Source organism: Podarcis erhardii, assembly GCF_964252035.2.
Source record: "Podarcis erhardii genome assembly, chromosome: 13".
Lineage (NCBI taxonomy): Eukaryota > Metazoa > Chordata > Lepidosauria > Squamata > Lacertidae > Podarcis > Podarcis erhardii.
In genome coordinates this window covers 4,781,645-4,808,804 of record NC_138502.1, presented here as the reverse complement: position 1 = coordinate 4,808,804, position 27,160 = coordinate 4,781,645, and the positions used below count along the sequence as shown (strand labels likewise).

Genomic DNA, 27,160 nt, shown 5'->3' with positions numbered 1-27,160 from the left:
CATACCCCAACCCAGGATTAGCCCTAGCCTCCTCTGTTGTGAAGAGCCAATCAACAGCGTGGCCCGGAATGATGATGTCACTGCCTTTTCCCAGTGAGGAAGTGGCTCATCCGGCCTCTCACCTTAGTGTGCCCAAATTTGTACTGGTTGTGGTCAATATCGAGGGAGCTCAACAGCTTCTCTGCCCCCTTCCTGCTGTCGATGAATTGGCCTTCGGGGATGGCGGCTGGGTTCAGGATGCGGTATCTGGGAAAGAGGAAAGGAAGCAGCACTAGATGACCCCTGACAGCTTCCCTTCCCTGGGCTTTATCCTCTCAACATGGGCAGATGCCCAGATCAAAGGCCAGGACCGTGTATATTTCACAACTAAATTGTGGCAGAATACTTGGGGCCCGGAGAATCTCATCTTTCTCTCTCTCATCTAGTCCTCACGACTGTGAAAGCAAGTTTGGAAAGGTGTGGCCCATGCCTAAATCTCAAGAAACCAGAGATTTGGGTAGGAATGTTCAAGAGGACTTCAAAGTTCCCCACAGAACCACCTGAAAATGTTGATGATCAGGGGTTTCCAGCTGAGCGCGCGCCATCACAGTCGGAGGTCTCTTCGTCGGAGGAGATCTCGGTACATCAAAGGCGGGGAAAACCACTCCAGCGTAGCAGACCCCCAGGAAAAACCTCAAATCGAGCATTTTGAGGACGTGGGATCCAGTGGGGGTCAAAAGCGGGCTCTCCCCCTCCCCAGCAAGCTCTGTTTTGAGCTCCGAGTGCGAGGGGGTTGGAGCTGCAACGCAACGGAACGCTTCCTTTGCTGGTATGAAGCTGTGAGACTGTGAGGCATTAGCGGTCAATTCTTCCAACTCTAAAATCATTTAAGGACTGTACCGCGAGTACCTTTTACATTTGGATAAAATGTTGATGATCAAGCGGTATATAAATGTCTTTACGGTCATGCCTTGGAAGTCGAACGGAATCCGTTCCAGAAGTCTGTTCGACTTCCAAAACGTTTGAAAACCAAACCGCGGCTTCTGGTTGGTTGCAGGAAGCTCCTGCAGCCAATCAGAAGCCGCGGAAGCTCCGTCGGACATTCGGGTTCCAAAAGAATGTTTGCAAACCAGAACAATCACTTCCGGGTTTGTGGCGTTCGGGAGCCAAAACGTCTGAGTTCCAGGGCGTTTGACAACCAAAGCAGGACTGTATGTGCAGCTATGATTTCTGCACCGCGGGGGGTTAGAGTAGATGGTCTTTGGGGTCCCTTCCAACTCTACAATTCTAGGATTCCATAAAAGGCAGGATGCATTTTCTTTCTGAACTGAGCAGAGCGGAATCCTGACAAGATGGAAGTACTGTTTTGGGGGGACAGGAGGCAGGCGGGTGTCGAGGACTCCCTGAATGGGGTAACCGTACACCCAGGTGCGCAGCCTGGGAGTCATTCTGGACTCACAGCTGTCCATGGAGGCACAGGTCAATTCTGTATCCAGGGCAGCTGTCTACCAGCTCCATCTGGTACGCAGGATGAGACCCTACCTGCCCGCAGACTGTCTCGCCAGAGTGGTGCATGCTCTGGTTATCTCCCGCTTGGACTACTGCAATGCGCTCTACGTGGGGCTACCTTTGAAGGTGACCCAGAAACTGCAACTAATCCAGAATGCGGCAGCCAGACTGGTGACAGGGAGCAGCCACCGAGACCATATTACACCGGTCCTGAAAGACCTACATTGGCTCCCAGTACGTTTCCAAGCACAATTCAAAGTGTTGGTGCTGACCTTTTAAGCCCTAAATGGCCTCAGTCCAGTATACCTGAAGGAGCGTCTCCACCCCCATTTTACTGCCGAGGGCCTTCTGGCAATTCCCTTGCTGCGAGAAGCCAAGTTACAGGGAACCAGGCAGAGGGCCTTCTCGGTAGTGGCACCCGCCCTGTGGAACGCCTTCCCGTCAGATGTCAAAGAGAACAACAACTACCTGACTTTTAGAAGACATCGGAAGCCAGCCCTGTTTAGGGAAACTTTTAATGTTTGATGTGTTACTGTATTTTGATATTTTGTTGGAAGCCGCCCAGAGTGGCTGGGGAAGCCCAGCCAGATGGGCGGGGTATAAATAATAAATTATTATTATTATTATTATTATTACCCTGACATTGAACTGCTGTGCAGGCAACTTCCATCCGATGTTGCCCCATTGCGCTCAGGGCACCCCCATATTCGTGTACCTTCCCCCAGTGACACTATCAGCTTCTCTGAAGCATCATCCGTCTTCACCACTTGAGAGTTAAGCCTACCTTTGCCTGAAGTCCCCATAGAGGATCCGGTTGGGGAACCCCTTCCGGCAGATCCGAATCCCCTCCAGTACCCCGTTACAGCGCAGCTGGTGCATTACCAAGGGGTTGTCCATCACACCTGAGAGAGCAGGAGAAAGGGGATGGGTGCGTGAAAGTGATAGAGTATTTCCAACTGGCAAAGCTGATGGGAAAAGTCAGGGGAGTTTTAAACCAGGAAACATACGGAGAACGGAAAATATTTAAGGAATATATAAGATTATATTGCAAAAATGATACCGTCTTAGCAGAATTGGAATGATACTTACGAATAATAGGTAAATGATATAAACGTTATAGTGGAATGTACAAGAAAGGATATAAAACAAAACTGCACGATAATACCATGACAACAGAAAAAGTATGACGAGAAAGATGGAACTTTTTTGCAAAAAAAAAATAAAAATTATTTGATAGATATAATGTTGTATAAATCTTTGGTCTCCCCCCCCCCTTTTATCATTTTTTTGTCTTTGCTTCAAAATTTTCTCCCCCCCTTTCTTTTCTTTTCTTTTTGTATTTAACTCTGAAATACTTACCTTCGTTGTATGTTTGTATCTTTGTATTTTACACCAATAAAGATTTAATTTAAAAGAAAGAAAAGAAAGGGGGAAATCGGTCCCTACCATGTAAGCACTTTAATCTAGAGATTTAAAAGCATTTCTAAACCACTTAAAAGACTTCAAAAATCTCTCACTGGGGTTACCCCAGTTACAATGGAAACCCTAATTGGAGACGCCAGGGATTGAACCAGCAACCTTCAGTGTGCAAGGCAGGTGGCTCTACCACTCAGCTACAGGCCTTGTGCAAGGACTACAGCTCTCACCACCCCTGACCATTGGCTGTGCTGGCTTGGACTGATGGGAGTCCAGGAGAGCGTGAGAGCGCTAGGGCCCCAAAGACACATCATATAAGAGGGACCTGGGATCTCACCTGGAGACTTGGTCTCGTTGGGGATGATGCAGCGCACAAAGTGAGGGTGGGTGGAGCGCAGGTTGGTCATCAGCTTGTTGAGGTTCTCCTGGGTGGGAAAGAAAGAGCAGGTGAGTTGAGATGGGATGGAGAAAGGGGAGAGGCGAGGAAGGACAACTGGGGAAGGCAGGCAGGTAGTTGAGATGGAACGAGTTTTATGAAAGAGGCCAGAAGGAGAGGTGTCCAGGCAGGCAAGGCAGAGGATGGGCAGATGGATTTGATTGACGGGGAAGGAAAGCAGGCAGAGAAAAGGAGTTATAGTTTTGCTGGAGACTGGAAGGGGGACAAGAAAAAGGGATTGGAGGCCACAAGGCAGGCTTGGCCAACCTCTAGATCAGGCATGGCCAAACTTTGCCCTCCAGATGTTTTGGGACTACAACTCCCATCATCCCTACCTAACAGGAGCAGTGGTCAGGGGTGATGGGAATTGTAGTCCCAGAACATCTGGAGGGCCAAGTTTGGCCATGCCTGCTCTAGATGCTTTGGACTACAAATTCCATCAGCCCCAGCCAGCCAAGTTGCAGTCTGAAATAATCAGGATGTCTGATTATTGTCTTCCAAAGCAATTACTCTATTCCAAACTTAAAAATGGAGAGCGTAATGTTGGTGGTCAACAAAAGAGGTTTAAAGACTCTCTCAAGGCAAATCTTTAAAAATGTAGTATAAACACTGACAACTGGGAAATACTGGCCTGCAAGCGCTTCAGTTGGAGAACAGCGTCTATCAAAGGTGTCAAGGACTTTGAAGACGCTCAAACTCAGGACGAAAGGGAGAAACGTGCTAAGAGGAAGGCACATTTGGCAAATCCTCACTGTTATCAGCTCCCGCCCAGAAACCAATGTCCCCACTGTGGAAGGATGTGTGGATCCAGAATTGGCCTCCACAGTCACTTACGGACTCACTGTTAAGACTGTGTTCATGGAAGACAATCTTACTCGGCTATGAGGGACCGCCAAAGAGGAGAAAAAAGAAAAAGTCCAAAACATAATATAGAAGAGGCTGGGATGGGATGAAAAGAAATAAGAAAAGATCGAGATGGACATAAGTCAGTGGCTGGGGAGAAGAGATGCTTTTGTCCACTTGGTCCTCGTTGTGGGAACTCTCAGTGGCCTCCACTGAAGAGAAGTTTGGGCGATGGGAACAACATGGCAAGCTTGGCTCAGCCCTCGCTGGGTCCCCCAATAACGTCCTTGCAACCCTTTTTGTTTCCAGACAGCCAACCAGGTTGGTGGAGATGAGGCAAGTAGGCCTAAGGAGAGCGCTGCAACCAGAGGAAGCCCACCACAGAAGCTCATCCTCCTCTGGGGAAAGGGGTGCAAGGAAGCAGACAGAGATAAATTTCTGAACGTATACGGAGAGGACCTTCACAAAGGAATTGATCAACTTCCAGGGCCTGAAACACCAGAGGCATCTGCACCCTTGGACTCTGAAGATTCTCTGAACAAGATACCACCCCTTGAAAAATAACCAGATTTATTCAGGATGTCTCTGCAACTTTTGAGTTGGAACATTAATGGCTGCAATATCCCGGAAAAAAGGAGGAAAATTTTTCATATATTAAAAAAAGAACAATTGGATATTATCTGCTTACAAGAAACACACGTGACTAGGCTCCATAGAAAGGTGTTAATAAACAAAAGACTTGGCCAAGAATTTATATCTTCGGACAGAGTAAAGAAGCGAGGAGTGGTGATATATGCAAAAGAGAGCCTGTCACCTAAATTCTTATTCAAAGATGAACATGGAAGAATATTAGGAATTGAGATACAACACCAAGGAGAAAAGATTCTGATATTAGGAATTTATGCACCAAATGACGGGAAATCGGAATTTTACAAGAAGTTGCATGAGACTATGCTGGACTATCTGGACTACAACAACATCATTATGATGGGAGATATGAATGGGGTCGTATCGACAAACATGGATAAGTCACAAAATCAAAACGTTACAAAAGACGGCAGACTACCAAAGACCTTTTTTGAAATGGCTGACAATATGGACTGGATTGATATTTGGAGAACTAAGAACCCCCTGGGAAGAGAGGGAACATTCTTCTCTGAAGCCCAACTGACTTGGACAAGAATCGACCAAATATGGATATCTAGAGGTCTGGCACCCAAGGTCAGAAAAGTGGAAATCTGCCCAAAGACCTGCTCCGACCATAATGCGCTGAAGATGGATATGACACTATTGCCAACCGGCTCCTTTAGATGGAAGATGAATGATAGCTTGTTTAGAGATCAGGAGATTCTCAAAAAGGCCCAAAAAACCTTGAAGGATTATTTTGAAATAAATATGAACACTACGGTGGAAAAAAGAACTATCTGGGACGCAAGCAAAGCTGTGATGAGGGGGTTCTTGATACAACAGAACACTGTAAAGAAAAGAACACAAAATGAAAGGAAAGATAAGATTTTGCAGAAAATTAAAGAATTGGAGAAGAAATTAAGATCAAACCCGAAGTCACAGCCGATTCTGAGAGAAATTAAACTATATCAAGCCCAATATTCTAAATTGATAAACCAAGAAATAGAATGGAAGATTAAATTAATGAAACAAAAAACTTTTGAATCGGCAAATAAATGTGGAAAACTGCTAGCTTGGCAGTTGAAGAAGAGACAGAAATTAAATACAGTTACAAACCTAGAAATTGAAGGAAGAAATATCCAGAACCCCATGGAAATTAGAAAGTGCTTCCAGAGATACTTTAAAAAATTATACACTCAAGGGCCGCAAGATGAGGTTGAGATTAAACAATTTCTGGAAAGAAATGGATTAACAAAGTTGTCACAAAAAAACAGATTAATCCTGAACAACAAAATAACACAACAAGAGATTGAACAAGCTATCCAGAACATGCAACTGGGCAAATCTCCAGGGCCAGACGGTTTGACCTCCAAGTATTACAAGACATTAAAAGACTATCTGACCCAACCAATGATGGAGGTCCGTAATGAAATTATGGAAGGGAAGAAGGCGCCGGAATCGTGGAAGGAAGCCTTTATCACATTGATACCAAAATCTGAAGCTGAAAAGACACAACTCAAAAACTATCGTCCCATCTCCCTTTTGAATGTGGATTACAAAATATTTGCAGACATTTTGGCAAGTAGATTCAAAAGAGTGCTTAATGAAGTAATTCATAAAGACCAGGCAGGCTTTCTCCCAGGTAGACATATGTTTGCAAATACTAGGAACATTATTGACGTTTTGGAACTTTTGCAAACAGACATAAATACAAAAGCAGTGTTAATTTTCATAGATGCGGAGAAGGCCTTTGACAATATTTCTTGGAAATTTATGAAGGGAAATTTGAATGAAATGGGAGTGGGACGGGGGTTTGAGAATGGGATTGACGCAATATATTCAGAACAAAAGGCCAAACTGATAGTTAACAATGTGGTTACAGAAGAGTTCAAAATTGAAAAAGGAACACGACAAGGCTGCCCGATTTCCCCTTTGTTATTCATTTCGGTTCTGGAGGTGCTCTTGAACTTGATCAGAGGGGACCGGTTGGTGGAAGGGATTCAGGTCGGAGCGAAACAATACAAATTGAAAGCTTTTGCAGATGACCTAGTTTTGACTCTGCAGGAGCCAGAATCTAGTACGAAAAGAGTATTACAACTGATACAGGATTTTGGTCGGGTGGCAGGATTTAAATTAAATAAACAGAAAACTAAAGTGTTGGGGAAAAATTTGACAGATACAGAGTCGGAAAGGTTTCAGAGAGAAACAGAACTAACTATGGTTAAAAAAGTAAAATACCTAGGGGTAAACATAACAGCAAAAAACCTGAGTCTATTTAAGGACAATTATGAAAAATGTTGGTCTGAAATTAAGAGAGACTTGGATAGTTGGACAAAATTGAAGCTTTCTTTGTTAGGCCGAATTGCTGCTATTAAGATGAATGTATTGCCAAAAATGTTGTTTTTGTTTCAAACATTACAGATTGTGGACAAAACGGAGTGCTTCCGGAAGTGGCAGAAAGATATATCTAAATTTGTCTGGCAGGGCAAAAAGCCCAGAATTAAGTTTAAGATATTAACAGATGCGAAAGAAAGAGGTGGCTTTGCCCTGCCAGACTTAAAGTTGTACTATGAAGCCGCAGCTTTCTGTTGGCTAAAAGATTGGCTACTTCTCGAAGACACTGACGTGCTGGACTTGGAAGGTTTTAACAATGCTTTTGGTTGGCATGCATACTTATGGTATGACAAAGTTAAGATCAATAAGGCCTTTAAGAACCATATTGTCAGGAAAGCACTGTTCAATGTCTGGACGAAATATAAAGACTTATTGGAAAACAAAACTCCAAGGTGGCTCTCACCTCTGGAGGCTAAGGCCCTAAAAAGACCCAATATGGAGGCCAAATGGCCAAAATATTGGGAATTATTAGAAAAAGATGGAGACAATTGGAAATTGCAGAGTTTGGAGAAAATGAAGGATAAGGTGCGAGACTGGTTACATTATGCTCAGATTAAAGAAGTTTTTAAAAATGATAAAAAGTTAGGGTTCCAGGTGGAGAAATCGAAGTTAGAAACAGAATTGTTAGAACCCAAAACCAAGGTACTATCTAGAATGTATAACTTGCTGCTAAAATGGAACACACAAGACGAAATGGTTAAATCGGCTATGATAAAATGGGCACAGGATATTGGGCATAACATTATGTTCGAGGACTGGGAAAGGTTGTGGACCACTGGGTTGAACTTCACTGCATGTAATGCTCTGAAGGAAAATGTTATGAAAATGATATACAGATGGTACATGACCCCAGTTAAACTTGCCAAAATATACCATTCGTCTGACAATAAATGTTGGAAATGTAAAGAAAATGAAGGAACATTCTTCCACCTCTGGTGGACATGCCCTAAGGTGAAGGCCTTCTGGGAAATGATATATAATGAGCTGAAAAAGGTATTTAAGTATACCTTCACTAAGAAACCAGAGGCCTTCCTTCTGGGTATTGTCGGCCAGAAGGTGTTAAAGAAGGATCGAACATTTTTCATGTATGCAACAACGGCAGCAAGGATTCTCATCGCAAAAAATTGGAAAACTCAAGATTTACCCACACTGGAAGAGTGGCAGATGCAGCTGATGGACTATATGCAACTGGCCGAGATGACTGGCAGAATCCGAGACCTGGGAGAAGAAAAGATGGAGGAAGACTGGGAGAAATTCAAGATGTATCTACAAAAACATTGTAATTTGTTTGAATGTTAAGAAGGATGCTAGATTATAAAAAACTGGCCACCACTAAACTAGACTTAAATTTGATGATAAGTGAGATTAAAGAAAATATAAAAACTTTATTGGAAAAAGTGTTAAATTATATTGGAATGTGTGGACATGAGATTGTAAACAAGTTGATAATTTGTTTGGAAAAATTCTTTTTTTAATGATGTAAATGGGAGAGGGGGACGTGAGGGAGTCCAAAGAAGTGAAGAATTTGTTGTTATAAAAGTAAGATTGTTTGATGTGTGCATTTATATTTTAAAAAAACCTTAATAAATATTTTTAAAAAAAAAAAAGGGGTGCAAGGAAGCAGAGGAGCCCCAGGAGTAAGGAAGGAGCGCAGCCCAAGGGCTGCCGCCTAAGGATGGTGCTGCCAGACTCTCCAAGGAAGCAGGCCTCAGGATATCCTCACCCGGTGCAGAGCAGACACAGTCTGGAAGGAAGAGCCCTTCTTTTTGTGGGTCGTTTTCCCCTTGGAATCAGGAGCTGTTTGGAGAGAGAAAAACGGGGATTCAAGATGCAGCCTAAAGGGTGAGGATATGTGCAGAAATACCGGAATGCATTAATCAGGAAGGCATGGGATCCAACAGGAGAGGGTCACAGGCTTTCCCCGCTACATCTCAAATATCTACAAGGTTGGAGAGGACTCCCATGAATTTAAAGCCCTTCACGGCCTAGAACCCTCGTACCTACGGGACAGCCTCTCCTAGTATGCCCCACGGAGGACCTTAAGGTCCATAAATAGCAACACCCTAGTGGTCCCGGGCCCTAAGGAAGTCAGATTAGCCTCAACCAGAGGCAGGGCCTTTTCAGCACTGGCTCCTGCCTGGTGGAACGCTCTGCCTCATGAGACCAGGGCCCTGCGAGATCCGATTTCTTTCCGCAGGGCCTGTAAGACAGAGTTGTTCCGCCTGGCCTTAGGCTTAGAATCAATTTGATTCCCTCCCCCTCTTTCTTTTTTCCTTTCTCCTCCTGTGTAGAGGCTGCATCTTAATGTTTTAATGTTGCATTTTAATCTTGTTTTTTAAGTTGTATTTTAATCAACTTGTTTTTATTATTGGTTGTTAGCCTGGTCTTGGCTGGGGAGGGCAGGGTATAATTATTATTATTATTATTATTATTATTATTATTATTGGCGGCTAGCTTGAAACTATATGCGCTGAGACAAGGGCAGAGCACGAGGCTGACGAAGGGCTGCTGATTTTTATTGCAAATACATAACTCTGTTTTGTTTGCATCGCAATGCCGGTGTTTGTGGGCAGGCACGCAGTTTGCGTTTTGCTTTCGTTCGCGTGCCCTGGTAGGTCAGGCTGAGAGTGAGCGACAGGCCGAACGTCGCCCAGGAAGCCTTGCAGCAGAGCGGGAATTCGAACCCCAGTCTCCCAGATCCTAGTCCCACACTCCAACGGCCGCGCTGACTGAGGGTCACTGGGCTACCATAGTATCAAAGCAAATGACTCCAAACCAGAGCCTTTGGTTTTCTGTAGATCCAATCTCACGGACCGGAATGGAGTTTGGGATGCGGACAGCCCGGACTCGCCCCCTTCCGTTCCCTCCCTTACGTGCGTCCGATCCGGTGTAGTTAGCGAAGAGATGAGCCAGGAGCTTGAGGGACGACTTCTGGTAGAGCCCCACCACGGTTTCGTTGAGGGGGTCCTTGTTCTTCTGCAGCCAGTGGTTGATGTTGTAGTCGACGGTGCCGGCATAGTGCATGAGGGAGAAATGGGCCTCCGGCTTGCCCTTGATGTTGCGGGGCTTCCCAAAGTTGGCCGACTTGCCCAGGTGGTTGTCGTACAGCTTGGCCTTGAAGGTCATGTCGGTGGCCTTGGGGAACATGCACTCCTCCTCCAGAATGGACATGATGCCCATGGGCTGTGGAAGAGGACCAGGCGTCAGGGGATGGAGGGCGAGCACAAGGCACCAGCAGGCAGCTCCGCCCCGTGGCCATTTGCTATGGACGGAGGAAGCTGCCTTATGCTGAGCTAGGCCATTGGGTCCACCGAACTCAATACTGCCTACACGGACTGGCAGTGGCCCCCAGGATTTTGATCGCACAGAGGCTGAGCAGGGAGAGTGTGATGGCCTGGGACTCGGGCTCAGACCTGGAACCAGAGGAGTCTCAGTCTGCACCTGATCCTTTGCCTCAGGCATCATCTGAACCAAGTCTGGGGCCGGATCCTGAAGAGTCCCAGTCTGTACAGGTTCCCCTGCAACAAACACCACCTGGGCCGAGTCAGGGGCCTGAGCCTGCCCTGGCTCCAGATGCAAGGATGACCTCGTTGCCTTCAGCTGGGCCATCACTTACAGCTGTTCCACTACCGGTTTGGACAGGGGAGGCTGAGGCAGCCCCTGGGTCTAGTAACCCACCGACGTCTCCCAAGCTGCAGAGACTAAGGTCTGAGAGAAGGAGAGACCTGAGTACTCGCAGGAGGAGTGCTCGCCTTCGGGTGAATCAGGGAGGTGAGTCGCCAGGGGATCAGGACCGGCCGCTACCCCGACGAAGGTAAAAGGCTGTCAGACCCTGCCCCAGGTTGCAGGAGCAATATTGCTGTATGCTGGATCCTGCCTGAGATCTTGTACCTGTCCTTGCCTGGTTTCCTGCCTCATGTCCTGCCTTGGCCCTGTCGTACTGTCTCCCAGATTCTGGACCGGTCCTGGACCGTGTTTCACGGGTTACCACCAGGCCTAGCACAGAGAGAGGCCAGGGTTTGCACCTTCTGCATGCAAAGCAGGAATTCCACCACTGAGCCACGGCGCTCCTCTTTATGGCATTCGCCATAAAGAGCAGCAGCAGCATGTAATCGAAGAATGGTAGAGTCGGAAGGGCCATCTAGTCCAGCCCGCTGCAACACAGGAAGAATCCCTGGCAGGCGGCCAGCCAAGCTCCGCTTAAAAACCTTCCAACACTGGCAAAGGGATACTCTGACTGTGCAGATTGTGGAGGCAACAGGTTCATATGTCCAGGGCATCCAGACGACCTCAGGTGGTTCCCCTCATTTAGGGATGGAGGTCAAATTTGTCAGTGCTGCTTTTGGAAAAGGTCCAGCTTGATTTGCCGGTTCCAGACTGAATGTGCAGATTGGAACACAACTATTAAGTGGATTTTGCAGAAGTCCGAACGTCACCATGCATTCTCAGCACCAATAAATGTATACAAAAATGCGGTGGTACCTTGGTTCTCAAACGCCTTGGTTCCCAACGCCGAAAACCTGGAAGTGTTCCGGTTTTCGAACATTTTTTGGAAGCCGAACGTCTGATGCAGTTGTCAACTATTGTTCCCGGTGCAACTGCACCAATCATAAGCTGAGCCTTGGTTTTCAAACATTTCGGAAGTCAAATGGACTTCCGGAACTGATTAAGTTTGGCGCTTTTGTTTTTGCTATTTATTTTGCGTTTTTGTTTTTGAGGCTTTTTCGGTTAATTTGTTTTTCTGACTGTGTGGAACCCAGTTCAGCTACTGATTGTGTGACTGCAGAAATGGATAAAAGCAATGACTATCATCAGTGCAGGTAAGAAAAAAAAATAATTTTCATTTTTATCGTCTACAACGCTGTCTTATTTATTTAATAGTACAGTACATTGATTATTGCTTTCATTTTATGGATCAATGGTCTCGTTAAATAGTAAAATTCATGTTGAATTGCTGTTTTAGGGGTTGTTTTTAAAAGTCTGGAACGGATTAATCCATTTTGCATTACTTTCTATGGGAAAATGCACCTTGGTTTTGGAACGCTTTGGTTTTGGAATGGACTTCCGGAACGGATTAAGTTTGAGAACCAAGGTACCACTGAATGCATTTTACATTTTTAAAATGGGGGGGGGAGATGCATATTTTGGAGCTGGGTGCTGAAGAGGATGCAAAACCGCACATTTCTGGGGGAAGAATTATGCATGAAAGGTGGACAAATGCAAATTTCCCATGCATTCTTTTGAAAAATCCATGGTATGGAACGGGCCTATGATTGTGGCACATCTGGAACTGAGATGGAAGAGAAATAGACAGATCTAGTAATCATTGGAGGTTTTTAAACAGAGGTTGGATGACCCCCTGAAAACGATTCTTTAGCTGTACCTCAGGCAGTTGGAATGGATGACTCTTGAGGGTCTCTACCCCACAATTCCATGATTCTACAATCATGGGATGCGGCTGGCGCTGTGGGTTAAACCACAGAGCCTAGGACTTGCCGATCAGAAGGTCGCAGTTCGAATCCCTGTGACGGGGTGAGCTCCCATTTCTCGGTCCCTGCTCCTGCCAACCTAGCACTTCAAAAGCACACCAGTGCGAGCAGATAAGTAGGAACTGCTCCGGCAGGAAGGTAGATGGCGTTTCTGTGCGCTGCTCTGGTTCGCCAGAAGCAGCTTAGTCATGCTGGCCACATGACCCGGAAGCTGTACGCTGGCTCCCTCGCAATAAAGCGAGATGAGCGCTGCAACCCCAGAGTTGGCCAAGACTGGACCTAATGGTCAGGGGTCCCTTTACCCTACAATCTCTTACTGCCCTACCTTTCGACAACCTTGCCCACTCTGGGAGGCAATTGCCCCAACTTAGGCGTAAATGGATGCAAGTTGCCCTTTGGGGACTAAGGAGGGCGTGCCGGAGGCAAGGAGGCACCTTCTCGATGAGGTCGATGCAGGCCTGGAGGTCCATGCCGAAGTCGATGAAGACCCACTCGATCCCTTCTTTCTTGTACTCTTCCTGCTCCAGCACAAACATGTGGTGGTTGAAGAACTGCTGCAGCTTCTCGTTGGTGAAGTTGATGCACAGCTGCTCAAAGCTGTTGAACTGGGAAGAGAGACGGGGGAAAGGAAATCAAGGACTGGCAATCTATCCTCCCTTCCAGGTTGTCTCCCTCTACTTATGTGTCTTATCCCACCTTTTTCCTCATAAGGAGCCAAGGTGGTGCATACAGGTCTCCCCCCCCTTTTCAATCCATCCCTGCAACAACCCTGTGAGGTAGGTTAGGCTGAGAGGCCGTGATGGGCGCACTCAGTGAGCTCCATAGCTGAGCGGGGATTCGAACCCTGGTCTCCCAGGTCCTAGTCTGGCACTCTAACTGCTCCAGCACACTGGCTCACTAGCCAGGAGCGATGTCAAAGGCTGCCAGTCTTTGCAGGAAGCCTTCTGAAAATTACGCCGTTAACTATTTTGCAGATTCATGAGTGGGTAGTAGCAGCAGTAATAATAATAATAATGCCAGCAGAAATGGGGACCAGGCGGTTATTTGTCGGTCACGCTGGACCACCCATTCGTCTTTCCTGGTTTCTACCTGGCAAAGCCAAGCTGGACCACCCAGTTATTTACCGTATTTTTTGCTCTATAAGACTCACTTTTTCCCTCCTAAAAAGTAAGGGGAAATGTGTGTGCATCTTATGGAGCGAATGCAGGCTGCACAGCTATCCCAGAAGCCAGAACAGCAAGAGGGATTTCTGCTTTCACTGCGCAGCGATCCCTCTTGCTGTTCTGGCTTCTGAGATTCAGAATATTTTTTTTCTTGTTTTCCTCCTCCAAAAACTAGGTGCATCTTGTGGTCTGGTGCGTCTTATGAGCGAAAAATACGGTACTCAAAATCTCAAAATGGATTCTCCTTGGAAGAGAACCACTTACATCGAAGATCTCAAAACCAGCGATGTCCAGCACCCCAATGAAATACTGTCGTGGAAGCTTGGTTTCCAGCGTGACATTGATTCTGGTCACCATCCAGTTGAACATTTTCTCATATACAGACTTGGCCAGGGCTCCAGTCGAGTAGTACACCTGGGGTTTTTTTTTTTAAAAGGGGGGGGGAGAGAGAGAGGTACATCTCATTAACCAGCTAAAACAAATCTGGGAAGGTTGAGGGGGCAACCTGCGGCCTTCAAAACCTCAAAAGAATGCCCCCACACTCTGACATTTCACACCCAGGACCGCGTCTCACCTGCTGGACATTTTGCCCTTTGGTGACGTACTCGTTTCCAACTTTGACCCTCGGGTGGCAGAGACCTTTGAGCAGGTCGGCCGAGTTCAGGCCCATCAGGTAGGCAGACTTGTCGGCTTCTGGAAATTCAGAATTGGGGCAGGGGGTGGGTGGGGAGGAAACCCCTCGGTTACACCATGGCTCACCTTCGTTGAGGAACGGCAGTAGAAAAGACAGAAGGGCTTCCAAAGCGAGGTAGTGTCAAAGGCTGACCCCGTGAGGGAAGCGGGCCCACCTCTCCCAAACTCTTGGGGGCGCTCTGAGTGTGCACGGCATTCTGCTACCGACTTCTGCTACGTGTCAGGAAACCGAGAGAGCCTCCTTTCATTTAAATTCCATTTAAAATTATTAAAATTATCAACAGGGCAGAGGCAGCAGGCAAGGCATGAGGAAATCTTTAGGAAAGTTTTTGGTGTTTGATGTTTTATCCAGTTTTCAATGTTCTGTTGAAAGCCGCCCAGAGTGGCTGGAGAAACACAGCCGGATGGGCGGGGTAGAAAAAATTATTATTATTATTATTTGGATGAATGAATGAATGAATAAGAGAGGCAGCTGGAATTTCTCCAGCTGCAGGCGGGTTTCATTGCCCCACGTGACTCCTGCCCAGGATTTGCCAAAACAAAAGGTAAAGGGACCCCTGACCGTTAGGTCGAGTCGTGACCGAGTCTGGGGTTGTGGCGCTCATCTCGCTTTACTGGCCGAGGGAGCCGGCGTACAGCTTCCGGGTCATGTGGCCAGCATGACTAAGCCGCTTCTGGCGAACCAGAGCAGCGCACGGAAACGCTGTTTACCTTCCCGCCGGAGCGGTACCTACTTATCTGCTTGCACTTTGGCGTGCTTTCGAACTGCTAGGGTGGCAGGAGCAGGGACAGAGCAACAAGAGATCACCCCATCGCGGGGATTTGAACCGCTGACCTTCTGATTGGCAAGCCCTAGGCTCTGTGGTTTAACCCACAGCACCACCCGCGTCCCTATATGCATATACATGTATCTATAATTTACACAAGTTGTGGGGTTCTGTTTTCTTGACGCAAAGGAGGCATCAGGCTGGGACAGAGCAACCTGCCCTGCGACCCGGCATTCATTTGCCTCGCTTGCGGTTTATTGTGAGCATCCTCCCTCACCTTCTGTGCCGTCGGGCTCTGCCTGCTCCTCGCGCTGCTTCTGTTTGAACTTCATGTTTCCGTAGTGCATGATGGCGCCCGTCAGCTTGTAGATGGAGTTCTTCTCTTCCTGGGTGAAGCCTAAGACGTCAAAGGCGCTCTGCGGGCGGAGGAAGCAAAGGGAGGGTTGGCTGTTGCTGCCTGCACGGCCGCAAGGGGTGGGTGATTCGCCTGGATACGGCTTCTGCCCCCCCGCCAGCTACTCACGTCAGTGGCCAGCAGCTCCTCAGCGTCATCGATGGACGGCACCGTGGTCTCTCCTTGGGAGATGAAGGCGTAGTCGTACGGGTTATTGGTTACCAGCATCATGTCTGGGAAGGAAAGGCATTGGGCAGGGAATAAGGCAAAAGGAAGATTGTCCCTTTTCTTTTTTTAAAAAAAAAAAAATTCATTTTTTTAAAAAATTCCAATTTCCCCCTATTTTTTTGCATCCAATTACAGTCGTGCCTCGCAAGACGAAATTAATTCGTTCCGCAAGTTGCTTCGTCTTGCGATTTTTTCGTCTTGCGGAGCGCGGATTCCCCAGATATTAACGGCTTTAAGAAAAAGGAAGCAAACCCGCAAGACGTTTTCGCCTTGCGAAGCAAGCCCATAGGGAAATTCGTCTTGCAAAGCACCTCGAAAAACGGAAAACCCTTTCGTCTAGCGGGTTTTTCGTCTTGCGAGGCATTCGTCTTGCGGGGCACCACTGTACCTTCTTTTGCCGACCTATGCTGTAGCTCAGCATTGTCTACTCTGACTGGCAGCCTTTCAGGCAGGGAATCTCTCTCATCCCTACTATGCACATGACCCTAGGACCTTCTGCCCGCAGATCAGGTGCCCTACTGCTGTTCTGGCGCAGGCTTAGATTTGTTCCGTGTACAGAAGAACATCTCAGCAAGATCTCAGATCCGGGCCAGAGTGGCTCTCCTTTGCAACAACTCACCCAGGAGCTCCGGCTTCTTGTTGGACAAGATCTGGTAGTAGATGTGGTAGTTCCTCTCAGCTTTCAGCTGATTGATGACCCGGGACTTTTCCAGGAGGTCTGAGGAATTAAGAGGAAGAGAAGGCGGGGCAGTTGAAACGGAGGAGCAACAACGAAAGGAAGAAAAAATTCATGGCGGATAAAGGCTTCTAGCCAAACTTCCGTCTCCACTGTTGGAGGGAATATGAGCAGCTGGGAATCGCAAGAGGCGAAGATGCACTCAGGTTCTGCATTTTGGGGGCTTCCCACAGGTGAGGACAAGGGGTGGACTAGGAGGGCCATTGGCCTGATCCGGCCGGTAGGGCCTTACTTGCGTCCTTACGTTAATTCAGGGAGGAGGGCCAGAGATCAGGAGAAGTAAAGAAGGACAGGCCTTTGGCAAACTCACAGGTCTCTATGTCGGCTGAGGCCAGCTTCCCCGTCGCCCCAAAATGGATCCGAATAAATTTGCCCTAGAAGAGAAAAGAAGAAACTGAGGTGCAGGCAGGGCGGGGGGGGGGAGCAAAAATAATAATTATCTATTGGTTTTATTCTCCCCTCCCCAATTATATACCGCTTGATGGCAGAGGAAACCTTCACAGAAGTTTACAAAAAAGAATAGAAGAACAAAATTATCAGTAAAAACAGTTCGGAACAGCTATTTCAAAGAATCATATAAAGTTGGAAGGGACCCAGAGAGAAGGAATATGCAGCTGTCCCATACGGGAATTGAACCTGCAACCTTGGCACAATCACCTCTAACCAAGCTATCCAAAACATTCAAAAAAATAAGTAAATGATAAGACAAGAACGTATGAAAACACACGGCAATGTTCTATATCTCTGGGGAGTCTTGCCTAGACAGAAATGTGTTTAGCAGATGCTGAAACGAGTCCTCTGGTGTCAAGAGGCAGGGAGTTCCAAAGGTTGGAAGCTGAAGCACTATAAGATCTGTTTCTCACCATCGCAGAACGAGGGTGATTGGGCCCCTGTAGCAGTGCCAGTTCTGCAGGTGGAAGCGACTTGAGTGGGCCTATATGGGATTATGCAAGCTCGTAGGCAGTTATTTTGGCAGTGTAGTCCCCCCCTCGCCCCTGCCTCAAATTCCCTCTCGAGCGACACTCACAAATCGGGACGAGTTGTCGTTCCGGAGAGTCTTGGCATTCCCAAAGGCCTCCAGCGCAGGGTTGGCCTGGATGATTTGATCTTCCAGAGTCCCCTGTCGGTACAGCGAAAGGTTAGAAACATTCTCTCTACCAGCTCATTTTTATTCCTTATTCATTTGCATGCCTCTTCATCGCCCAAAGTGGCTTACAAGTCTAAAACCAATATATTTGTGTGTGTGTGTGTGTGTAGACACACAGATACAATGGTACCTCAGGTTAAGAACTTAATTCGTTCTGGTGGTCCGTTCTTAACCTGAAACTGTTCTTAACCTGAGGTACCACTTTAGCTAATGGGGCCTCCCGCTGCCGCCGTGCGATTTCTGTTCTTATCCTGAAGCAAAGTTCTTAACCCGAGGTACTATTTCTGGGTTGACGGAGTATGTAACCTGAAGTGTCTGTAACCCGAGGTACCACTGTATAGCAGACTTGAATAAAATCCATAATTGCAATGTACTTTAAAGGAAGCCCATTTAGAATAGCAACCAAAACAATGGAAGAAGGAGGTTTGAGTTATCAGATTCGAGAAATGCCTGTTTAAACACGTGAGGACCAGTGTGGTTTCATGGTTAGAGTGCCAGACTAGGACTTGGGAGACCAGGGTTCAACTCCCCTCTGGGCCAGAAAGCTCGCTGTGTGATCTCGGGCCAGTCACCATCTGTCAGCCGAGCCTACCTCACAGGGGTAAAATGTGGAGAGGAACATCTTGGAGCAAAGGTGGGATATGAATATAATATCAGCAAACAGCTTAGAGGCCGGAGGAGCAGGAGGAGAAGGGAACGTGGTTAGCAATGGGAAAGATACGACGACAGAAGTCGGTGGAGAGCAGCAGCTCCTTTTTCCTTGCCCCTCTGGCTTTCCTTGCCTGCTAGTAGCTCTGAGTAGCCGTGGTCGGGCTGCTTTTCATGTGTCCGGGCCTTTAGGCTCTCCACTAGCCCTCGCCTGCCTGCCTGCTTCACCTCTAGTCAATCAGGGGTTGGGTAGTTCCGCGTATCGTTTTCTCTGGCGCCACCTGGTGTTCATCTCCTGTCCTTCTGCCCTACCAGCCCTGGAGGAGGCCAGCTACCACTACAAGAAGCCAGAGGCAGACAAAACGGTCACCTTGCCAGTAGCCGCGGCTTGCTCCTTCTTGGTCCGGTCGCCGATGGCAGCGATCACCGCAAAGTACTGGATAACACGTTTGGTGTTGACAGTCTTCCCTGCCCCGGATTCTCCGCTGCGGGGCAGAAAACCGAGGCTGAAGAGCGGGTGCGTTTGTAGACTGATCAACCGATCGATCAGCTACATCCTCATGCCACTTCCAGTGGCTCACAAGTGATCCTCCCCACCCCAAAATCAAGGGTATTTTTTAAAAATGTAATTTATTCTTCTAATATACTATGGCTGTTCTTAAGAATACAGGCCTCATGGACTGCCACTACAGCATCAGCCGTTTTGTGTTGCAAACAAGGAATAGTATTGCAGCTTTGCAGAGAAACAACAAAGGCAAGGAACCTGATTTTTAATAGTTAAGTCTGTGGCACAAACGACAGCAGCGGGGAGGGAGAACCACCCAATTTTGTGAATCTTCCTTGCTCCGATGGTCGCCTGGCCAATTCTTGCTGCTCACCCCAGGAGACCAGGTGAGGAAGCAGTTGTTCCCTTCTGTCCAGAGACAGAACAGGGCAAATGAGAAAAGGGGGGGAAAGAGGTTTGCCATGGTGTCGATGGGTTTTAGGGAAGACCTGTTTAGGGAATTTTTAAATGTTTGATGTTTTATCATATTTTTTATATTCTGTTGGGAGCCACCCAGAGCGGCTGGGGAAACCCAGCCAGATGGGCAGGGTATTATTATTATTATTAATAATAATAATTATAATAATAATAATTATAATAATTATAATAATTGTTATTATTTTGATGGAGACAGCCAAAATAGCAGTGTCAAGAGTTGCTGGCCCAACCACTTGGAGGGTTTAAAAAATAAAATCTAGCAGCATGTAAATTTTATGAAATAAAATGAATAGACCAAGAGGCAGACTTAGATAGAATGGCAGGTTTTAGGGTGGAAGGGCCATAACATCTGCTTTGCATTCATAGAATCACAGAATTGTAGAGCTGGAAGGGACCTCGAGGGTCATCTAGTCCAACCCCCTTCAGTCCAGGAATCTTTTGCCCAATGTGGGGCTCGAACCCACAACCCTGAGATGAAGAGTCTCACAATCTACCATCCAGGGGATCCCAGGTTCATTCCCCGGCTGGGAAAGAACCCTGTTGGAAAATGCTGAGGAGCTGTTGCCAGTCAGTGCAGGCAATATGGAGCTAGGTCTGACTAGGGCAAAGGCAGCTTCCTCTGCACCTGAGGGTGTTCTGGAGACTTTGTAGGGAGAAACAGAAAGGAGAGGGGAAGGGAAGGGAAGGGAGGACTTACGTGATCAGGATAGACTGATTCTCACGATCTAGAGAGAGAGAGAGAAGAGTTGAAAGGGAAGAGAGGAGGGGAAAATGGAAGGGGAGGAAACGCAGAAGAAATAGGAAGTTGAAAATAGCAAAGCAGGATTTTTGCTCCCCAGTTTCTTGCCAACACACACACACACACACACACACACACACAAACAGAGAGAGAGAGAGAGAGAGAGAGAGAGAGAGAGAGAGAGTTTCTGCACCCTCCCCCTTTTCCTTAAAAGGTAAAGGGTAAAGGGACCCCTGACCATTACGGTAGGTCCAGTCATGGCCAACTCTGGGCTTGCGGCGCTCATCTCACTTTATTGGCCGAGGGAGCCGGCATACAGCTTCCGGGTCATGTGGCCAGCAGGACTGAGCCGCTTTTGGCGAACCAGAGCAGCGCACAGAAACACCGTTTCCCTTCCCGCCGGAGTGGTACCTATTTATCTACTTGCACTTTGACGTGCTTTCGAACTGCTAGGTTGGCAGGAGCAGGGACCGAGCAACGGGAGCTCACCCCGTTGCAGGGATTCGAACCGCCGACCTTCTCATCGGCAAGCCCTAGGCTCTGTGGTTTAGACCACAGCGCCACCCTCGTCCCTTCCCCCTTTTCCTTACCTGTCAGCATATACTGATAGGCGTTGTCAGAGATGGAGAAGATGTGGGGAGGGGCTTCGCTTCGCTTCTTCCCCCGGTAGGCAGCAACCACTTCCGCATTGTAGACCGGCAACCACTTGTAGGGGTTGACAGTCACGCAGAAGAGCCCGGAATAGGTCTATAGAGGAGAGAGCGAGGAGGAAGGGCGTTCTGTAAGAAAATGTCTCGTGGGGAATTAAAAGGGAAAGAAACTTGAAGGGTGGTGTGGGTTGTGGAAGGAAGCCGAGAACCTCAGGAGGCCTGGAATTATTACTTTTTAACCCTCCCTGCAGGTTTCCAGGAAACCCAACGACTGACCACTGTTGGAAGCCGAAAGCTGGGGTAGGTGGAATTTTGGTTCAATCCTGCAGGGCTCTCTTGACACTCTTAACTATCAGTTCCCAACAAGTCCATTCCAGCGAGGTGGGAATACTGCAGATTCTGGATAATGTTCAGGTGCCAGGTTAGGGGGAATGTCTGCCCTGCCTCTCAGCCCAGCAGCTGTCCTGATGGACGGGAGGAAGAGTCGTCCAGTGTCACCCGGAGGCCTGCAAGTTTCCTACAAGGAAGGGCCGTAGCTCTAGGAGAGGACACCTGCTTTGCATGCAGAAGGTCCCAGGTTCAAGATCCCTGCCTGACACCCTGGAGAGCCACTGCTGCCGGCCAGTGCTGGCGATACTGAGCTAAAGGTAAAGGGACCCCTGTCCATTAGGTCCAGTCGCGGACGACTCTGGGGTTGGCAGAGATCTCGCTTTATTGGCCGAGGGAGCCGGTGTACATGACTAAGCCGCTTCTGGCGAACCAGAGCAGCGCATGGAAATGCCGTTTACCTTCCTGCCGGAGCGGTACCTATTTATCTACTTGCACTGGCGTGCTTTCGAACTGCTAGGTTGGCAGGAGCTGGGACCGAGCAACGGGAGCTCACCCCGTCGCGGGGATTCGAACCGGCGACCTTCTGATCGGCAAGCCCTAGGCTCTGTGGTTTAACCCACAGCGCCACCCGCGTCCCTTTTGATACTGAGCTACACGGACCCAAAATGGCCTGGCTTGAGATAAGGCAGATTGCTGGGTGCCAGGAAGGATTGTGCCCACTTACATAGATCATCCAGGCGGCGTAGCGCTCCTTGAGGTTGTAGAGGACGGCAGGTTCGTGTAGGAAGGTCAGCATGGCCATGTCCTCGATCTTGTCGAACTTGGGCGGGTTCTGCTGCATGATCTGGTCTTCCTTCACTGTCACTGTCTGCGGAGAGAAGGCAACCAGCTTCAGGCCAGCGGGACAGCCAGCCAGTGGTGTAGCATGGGGGGTGCAGGGGGGGGCCCGGCCGCACCAGGCGCAACATCTGGGGGTTAGGGTTAGGGGGCGCAAATCCACGGGTTAGGGGGCGCAAATCCACGGGTTAGGGGGTCAAATTACTTGCCTTGCCCCGGGTGCTGACAACCCACGCTACGCCACTGCAGCCAGCGCCCAAAGGACGGGGAATCTCTTCCTCCCAACAGCCCCCCAAATTGAACCCACCGGGTTGCATCCAATGCCCTCCTCGGAGCAGATGCAATGAAGTTAACGGGCACCACTCAGGTTCACGGATTCCAATGTGTCTACTCTGAGTAGGACTAGCATTGGGCACCGCCTCTTTTTTTACTTAGGTAGCAGGGAAAGGATGGAAGGAAGCCATAGATGGAAAATGGGAGGGACACGACAGGGATGCCCGCTCAACAGAACAGGGGCAGCCGCCCTAGAAGCCCCCAGTCAGGGCATGGCAGCTGGCACCTCGCCTCAATGGGGAGGTGGGTGGCCAGAACAGCATTTATAAAAAGACAGAGGAGAGATCATGGGGGCACGGTGTCGGGCAGAAGGGAGGATGGTTGTGGGAGAATGGGAGGCATTTTTTTTTAATGCCAAAGTTTCGGAACTTTTGGAGCACTACAAGCAGAAGAGCTACTACATTGGCTCCCAGTGCGTTTGCAAGCACAATTCAAAGTGTTGGTGCTGACCTTTAAAGCCCTAAACGGCCTCGGTCCAGTATACCTGAAGGAGCGTCTCCATCCCCATCGTTCTGCACGGACACTGAGGTCCAGCGCTGAGGGCCTTCTGCTGGTTCCCTCACTGCAAGAAGCAAAGCTACAGGGAACCAGGCAGCGGGCCTTCTCGGTGGTGGCACCCGCCCTGTGGAACGCCCTCCCACCAGATGTCAAAGAGATAAACAACTACCTGACATTCAGAAGACATCTGAAGGCAGCCCTGTTCAGGGAAGTTTTTAATGTGTGACATTTTAATGTATTTTTAATCTTTGTTAGAAGCTGCCCAGAGTGGCTGGGGAAACCCAGCCAGATGAGCGGGGTACAAATAATAAATTATTATTATACGATGGGATGGGCATGAGAGCACGAGAAATAGCCCAGCACCTTGCCGTTCTCTGTGTCCGCGGTGACTTTGCCACCATCCCTGGACGTGATCTTGGCCTTGACGAACTCCAGCTTCTCATCCGGCACGAACACATCCTTCTTCATGTCGAAAGGCCGGTTCTGCGCCTCGATCCTCTGCTTCTCTGACATGCGCAGGTAAGGGGCTGCGGGGCCAAAGTCGGCCATTCCAGCATCCGAAGACATGGCTGGAGCTGGAACGGGAACATTTCGAAGGGTAACAAACATGCAGCAAGCAGGGGCGTCCTCGCAGCAGTGAACAGGAGCCCGGGGCTCGTGGGATTCGAACCCAGGACTTCAAGGCCCGGCGGTTGGGGATGGTGCAATTTGCCAAGCAGCCACCAGGGGGGGACCATCGCCCCATGAGGAGGAGCTATGCAATATATGCAGTACACAAAATGCCCATGGGGGAGAGCTCCATCTTGCCCAACACGCCTCTCCAAAAGGGAAGCTGTGGTGCTGCTGCCCCCAAGTGGACATTGGGAGGACTGCGCCGTGCTTAACGCCGCTGCCTCCTGTGCAAGTATTCTGCCCTCTTGTGGGCTTTCAAAAAAAATAAAACACCCCTCAGATACAGAAGAGGCTGCAATCTGGATGCCAGCTAAAAGCAAGCTGTGAATAAAACACCTGCCCGCAAAAGCAACTGCTCCTGGACAGAAGCGCCCCATATTTACCTCTTTTATTTTCCTAGGGTTCCACAGGAGATCGGCTACCTGGGGCCGGATGACTGTAGGTGAAAAACACAAAATATAGGCATGTTTATCTTCCTTGGCCTGCCCATCACAAACATATACAATATCTATAATTCTCTTCTGCTTGTAGTTTCCTGAGAATTTCCCTGATTTGCAGTTCCTGAGCCAATATGTGAACAAAATCCTTTAAATTTGCACCTTGCCAAATCTTGTGACCTCAGATTTTGTGACTGACCTCGGTCTGCCATCAGCCAGCCCATCTGACGGCCTTCTCACTTATACCCTGTCAAGCGAGTGACCTTGCCTGTCAGCTCCCTTCTCCTTCATCTCAACAGGGAGGAAGGCAAGAGCAGACCTAAAATTCAGCGTCTCTACCTAGCATTGGCTGCAGTTGCAACGGCTGTTGGCTGTGGCGCCACCTACTGCTGGCCTCCTGAGGGAGACTGGCCCAAGGTCACTGCAGGGTTAGCGGCTGAGAGGAAACTTAAACCAAGCTGAGCATCTCACGCCCAGTTCTGCAATAATACAGTACATATAATTAGCCCCATGCCTGCATACGGACATAAGAAACTTGTTGTTGGACTACAACTCCCATCATCCCTGGTCACCAGAGATGCTGGGCTTTGTAGTTCAACAAACTACCGACAAAAGGCTACACTCCTTGGGTCACAGCCTGCCCCGTAATGAGTCACAGCAGAAGCAGTACCGCCTTGAAAGTGTCAGTCCCCACATGCAATTTTGGGCTAAAGTTAGATAGATCCCTGGTCTGAAAAGAGTCAAGAACCTCAACCAGAGGCTTTCCCAGCCGTCATCCGAGTTAAAATATTGTTTTGATGGGAGATGCCAGGGAACCCTGAATCTTCCGCCAGCAATTCATGTGCTCGGTTATTGAGCTGTGATGCTCTAACCATCACTGTGCTGTGGGGCTGCCTAGATAAGAGCATAAGATGAGCCCAGCTGGATCTGAACACAGGTCCATCTGTTCGAGCATCCTGCTTTCATAAAAGCGAACCAGATGCATATCAAAAACTTGTAAGCAGGGCTTAAGCTCAACAGCGCTCGCTCCTCACCTGCGATTCCGAGCAACCAGTAGCACATAACCAATATGGCAGGCAGATTTATCATCCATGAATTTGTCTAAACCCCTTAAAGCCATTCAAGGCTGCGGCCATCACTATGCCTTGTGGCAGCGAGTTCCACAGCTCAACTACGTGCAATCTGAAAACTGCTAAGCTCCCTGTGCGATTTGTCTCGTGCCAAGGTTGTGATTTTGCACAACCACTTCTAAAGGGGGGGCTGAACAGCTAAGGGTTCTTGAGGCAGAAGCACCCATACAATCAGCTCACCAGTTTTCCTTCCAGAGGGAAAACAAGCTAGACTTATGGCTAGCACAAAAACAAAACAAAAACGGAACGACGATTCGTTATTATAAATTTTTCCCCCAGAATTCTCTCCTTGGGCCACACTGTTTATCAGAAGCAAACCCGGGAGGAAAGTCCTTCGTTTCTCAACTTACGGCCCATGGAAATTCTCACCCGATTCTCAAAGCCGCATGTAGGCAAGAGAAATCCCGAAAGATTTCAACGCCTAAATTTCGAACTTAAGTTTTAATATTCAGCTGGTAGGGGAAATCTAATGGAAATACTTGAGGTGGGGGGGAAGAAAAGAGTGGAGTGTTGTCTTCAAAATTCAAACAAGAAATGCCTTTACACCACCCATTCTCAGGATGTAACCATTCTCAGAAGGATGGATGAGGTATTTAATGGTGTAACCACCAGCATCCAGATGAAATTCTCAGATCTCAGGATTTGCAGAATTAACACACACTTCTTGAATTTACTGGAAATGCACAACCAGGCACACTCACTACTACAAACTCACATTCTTACACACTCACGAAAACACAGGCAGGGCTCTGTGTGGTTGGGACACAATCCTAGCCCCTTCGTGCAACACATTTTGGAGAGCCGCGTCCAATCCTTACAAGCCCCACTTAGGACGTATGCTTATTTGCATATACTGTTTGTTACACGTGTGCAAATCTCTCTCCGAACACACGACCCACCAACGGGTGAGAAGAAAGCCCCAATTTTGCACAGAGACCCCAGCCCAAACACACCCGCCCGCGTATATTTCCAAACACCGCAGCCAATTCCCAATTCCAGCCACTGTCTTGTGAGCTGCTAGCATCAGGATTAAGAGCTGGGAGAGACCAGGGTTCAAATCCACAAAACTCACGACTGGGTGACCCTGGGCCGGTCAGCCTAGCCTACCTCGCCGGGTTGTTGTGGAAATTAAAATGAGGAGGGAAGGGGAGAAGAACTAGGTATTCCAGGTTGAGCCCCTTGGGAGAAAAAGGTGGGTGATAAAGGCAGCATTCTACCATTTGCCTGCATTGCAAATGTGCAAAAAAATTGTAAATATCACGAACCACCAGGTACATTGAAAGTGCACCTGGCAGCTTGGATTTCATTCCCTGCCCCCAGGATAGATTAGCTGGTAGATCATAAGACTCTTAATCTCAGGTTCGTGGGTTCGAGCAGGGGGTTGGACTAGATGTCCTTCAGAGTTCCTTCCATGGGTGCAAACTCCCTGTCTAGATTTTCCCATGCCCAGATGGCCAGAGCCCAATCACCGGCAAACACAATGCCTACTTAGCTGCCCCCAAACCCTCCAATGTGGAACAGCTGGCGTTAGGCCTTACCTGAGACCAGTGCAAGATGGGTGGGGTTGTAAGCTGGGTGGTTGGCCAGCACCCTGGTTATAAACCCCTGCTCCCCCCGCTCCCTCCCACTGGCCAGCCTCATATGGGCACACGGACCCATTCCTCTCTCTCCCCCCCAACCACTTCCCTCCCCACCACCCCAATCCTATCGTGCTTCCCCTGGAACAATTGGAACAAGTCGTCATTGTTGTGGTATGAAGAATAAGAACAGGTTCAGGGAGGGGGGGTGGAGCTGGACATCAAAATATCTTGGAACAACAGGGTTGAGATTCCAGTGTGGGGAGAGGAGGGGGTCTCAGGGGAGATGAGAGAAAGAAGCTGCACATACTTTTGGCAACCTAGGAATATTCCACTGCCCTCCCCAATGCTCTGTTTCCACATGTAATCTCTTGCACACCCATTTCTCCCCTGGCCACTTTCCCTGTGCAGACTCGTTCCCTGGAAAATATCGTAAGAGGGTTTCTATTGAGAGAGGGATATATATTTTCCCATTTTAAAAATTATTATTTGAAAGCTGATGCAGA

General features: G+C 48.3%; 1 protein-coding gene across 3 annotated transcripts in view; it reads right to left on the bottom strand.

The window, feature by feature from the left end:
• The window catches only part of LOC309326702 (myosin-7), a 45,171-nt gene extending 18,488 nt beyond the window's left edge, over positions 1-26,683 (bottom strand). For 2 of the 3 annotated variants that reach the window (XM_081835589.1, XM_081835587.1), the window contains exons 1-20: positions 26,616-26,683; positions 23,894-23,946; positions 23,202-23,413; positions 21,895-22,038; positions 20,781-20,937; positions 20,149-20,176; positions 18,840-18,954; positions 17,702-17,794; positions 16,985-17,048; positions 16,558-16,656; positions 15,840-15,943; positions 15,594-15,732; positions 14,431-14,549; positions 14,121-14,270; positions 13,128-13,298; positions 10,078-10,387; positions 8,928-9,001; positions 3,242-3,329; positions 2,273-2,390; positions 123-246 (exon numbers count right to left, since the gene is read on the bottom strand). In XM_081835589.1, the coding sequence (XP_081691715.1) occupies positions 123-246; positions 2,273-2,390; positions 3,242-3,329; positions 8,928-9,001; positions 10,078-10,387; positions 13,128-13,298; positions 14,121-14,270; positions 14,431-14,549; positions 15,594-15,732; positions 15,840-15,943; positions 16,558-16,656; positions 16,985-17,048; positions 17,702-17,794; positions 18,840-18,954; positions 20,149-20,176; positions 20,781-20,937; positions 21,895-22,038; positions 23,202-23,405 (2,301 nt within the window). In that variant the 5' untranslated portion in view covers positions 23,406-23,413; positions 23,894-23,946; positions 26,616-26,683. Of the gene's footprint in view, positions 1-122; positions 247-2,272; positions 2,391-3,241; positions 3,330-8,927; positions 9,002-10,077; positions 10,388-13,127; positions 13,299-14,120; positions 14,271-14,430; positions 14,550-15,593; positions 15,733-15,839; positions 15,944-16,557; positions 16,657-16,984; positions 17,049-17,701; positions 17,795-18,839; positions 18,955-20,148; positions 20,177-20,780; positions 20,938-21,894; positions 22,039-23,201; positions 23,416-23,893; positions 23,947-26,615 lie in introns of all 3 variants that reach the window. The other variant, XM_081835588.1, reaches the window with a different exon arrangement.
• Between the last annotated feature and the right edge of the window lie 477 nt (positions 26,684-27,160).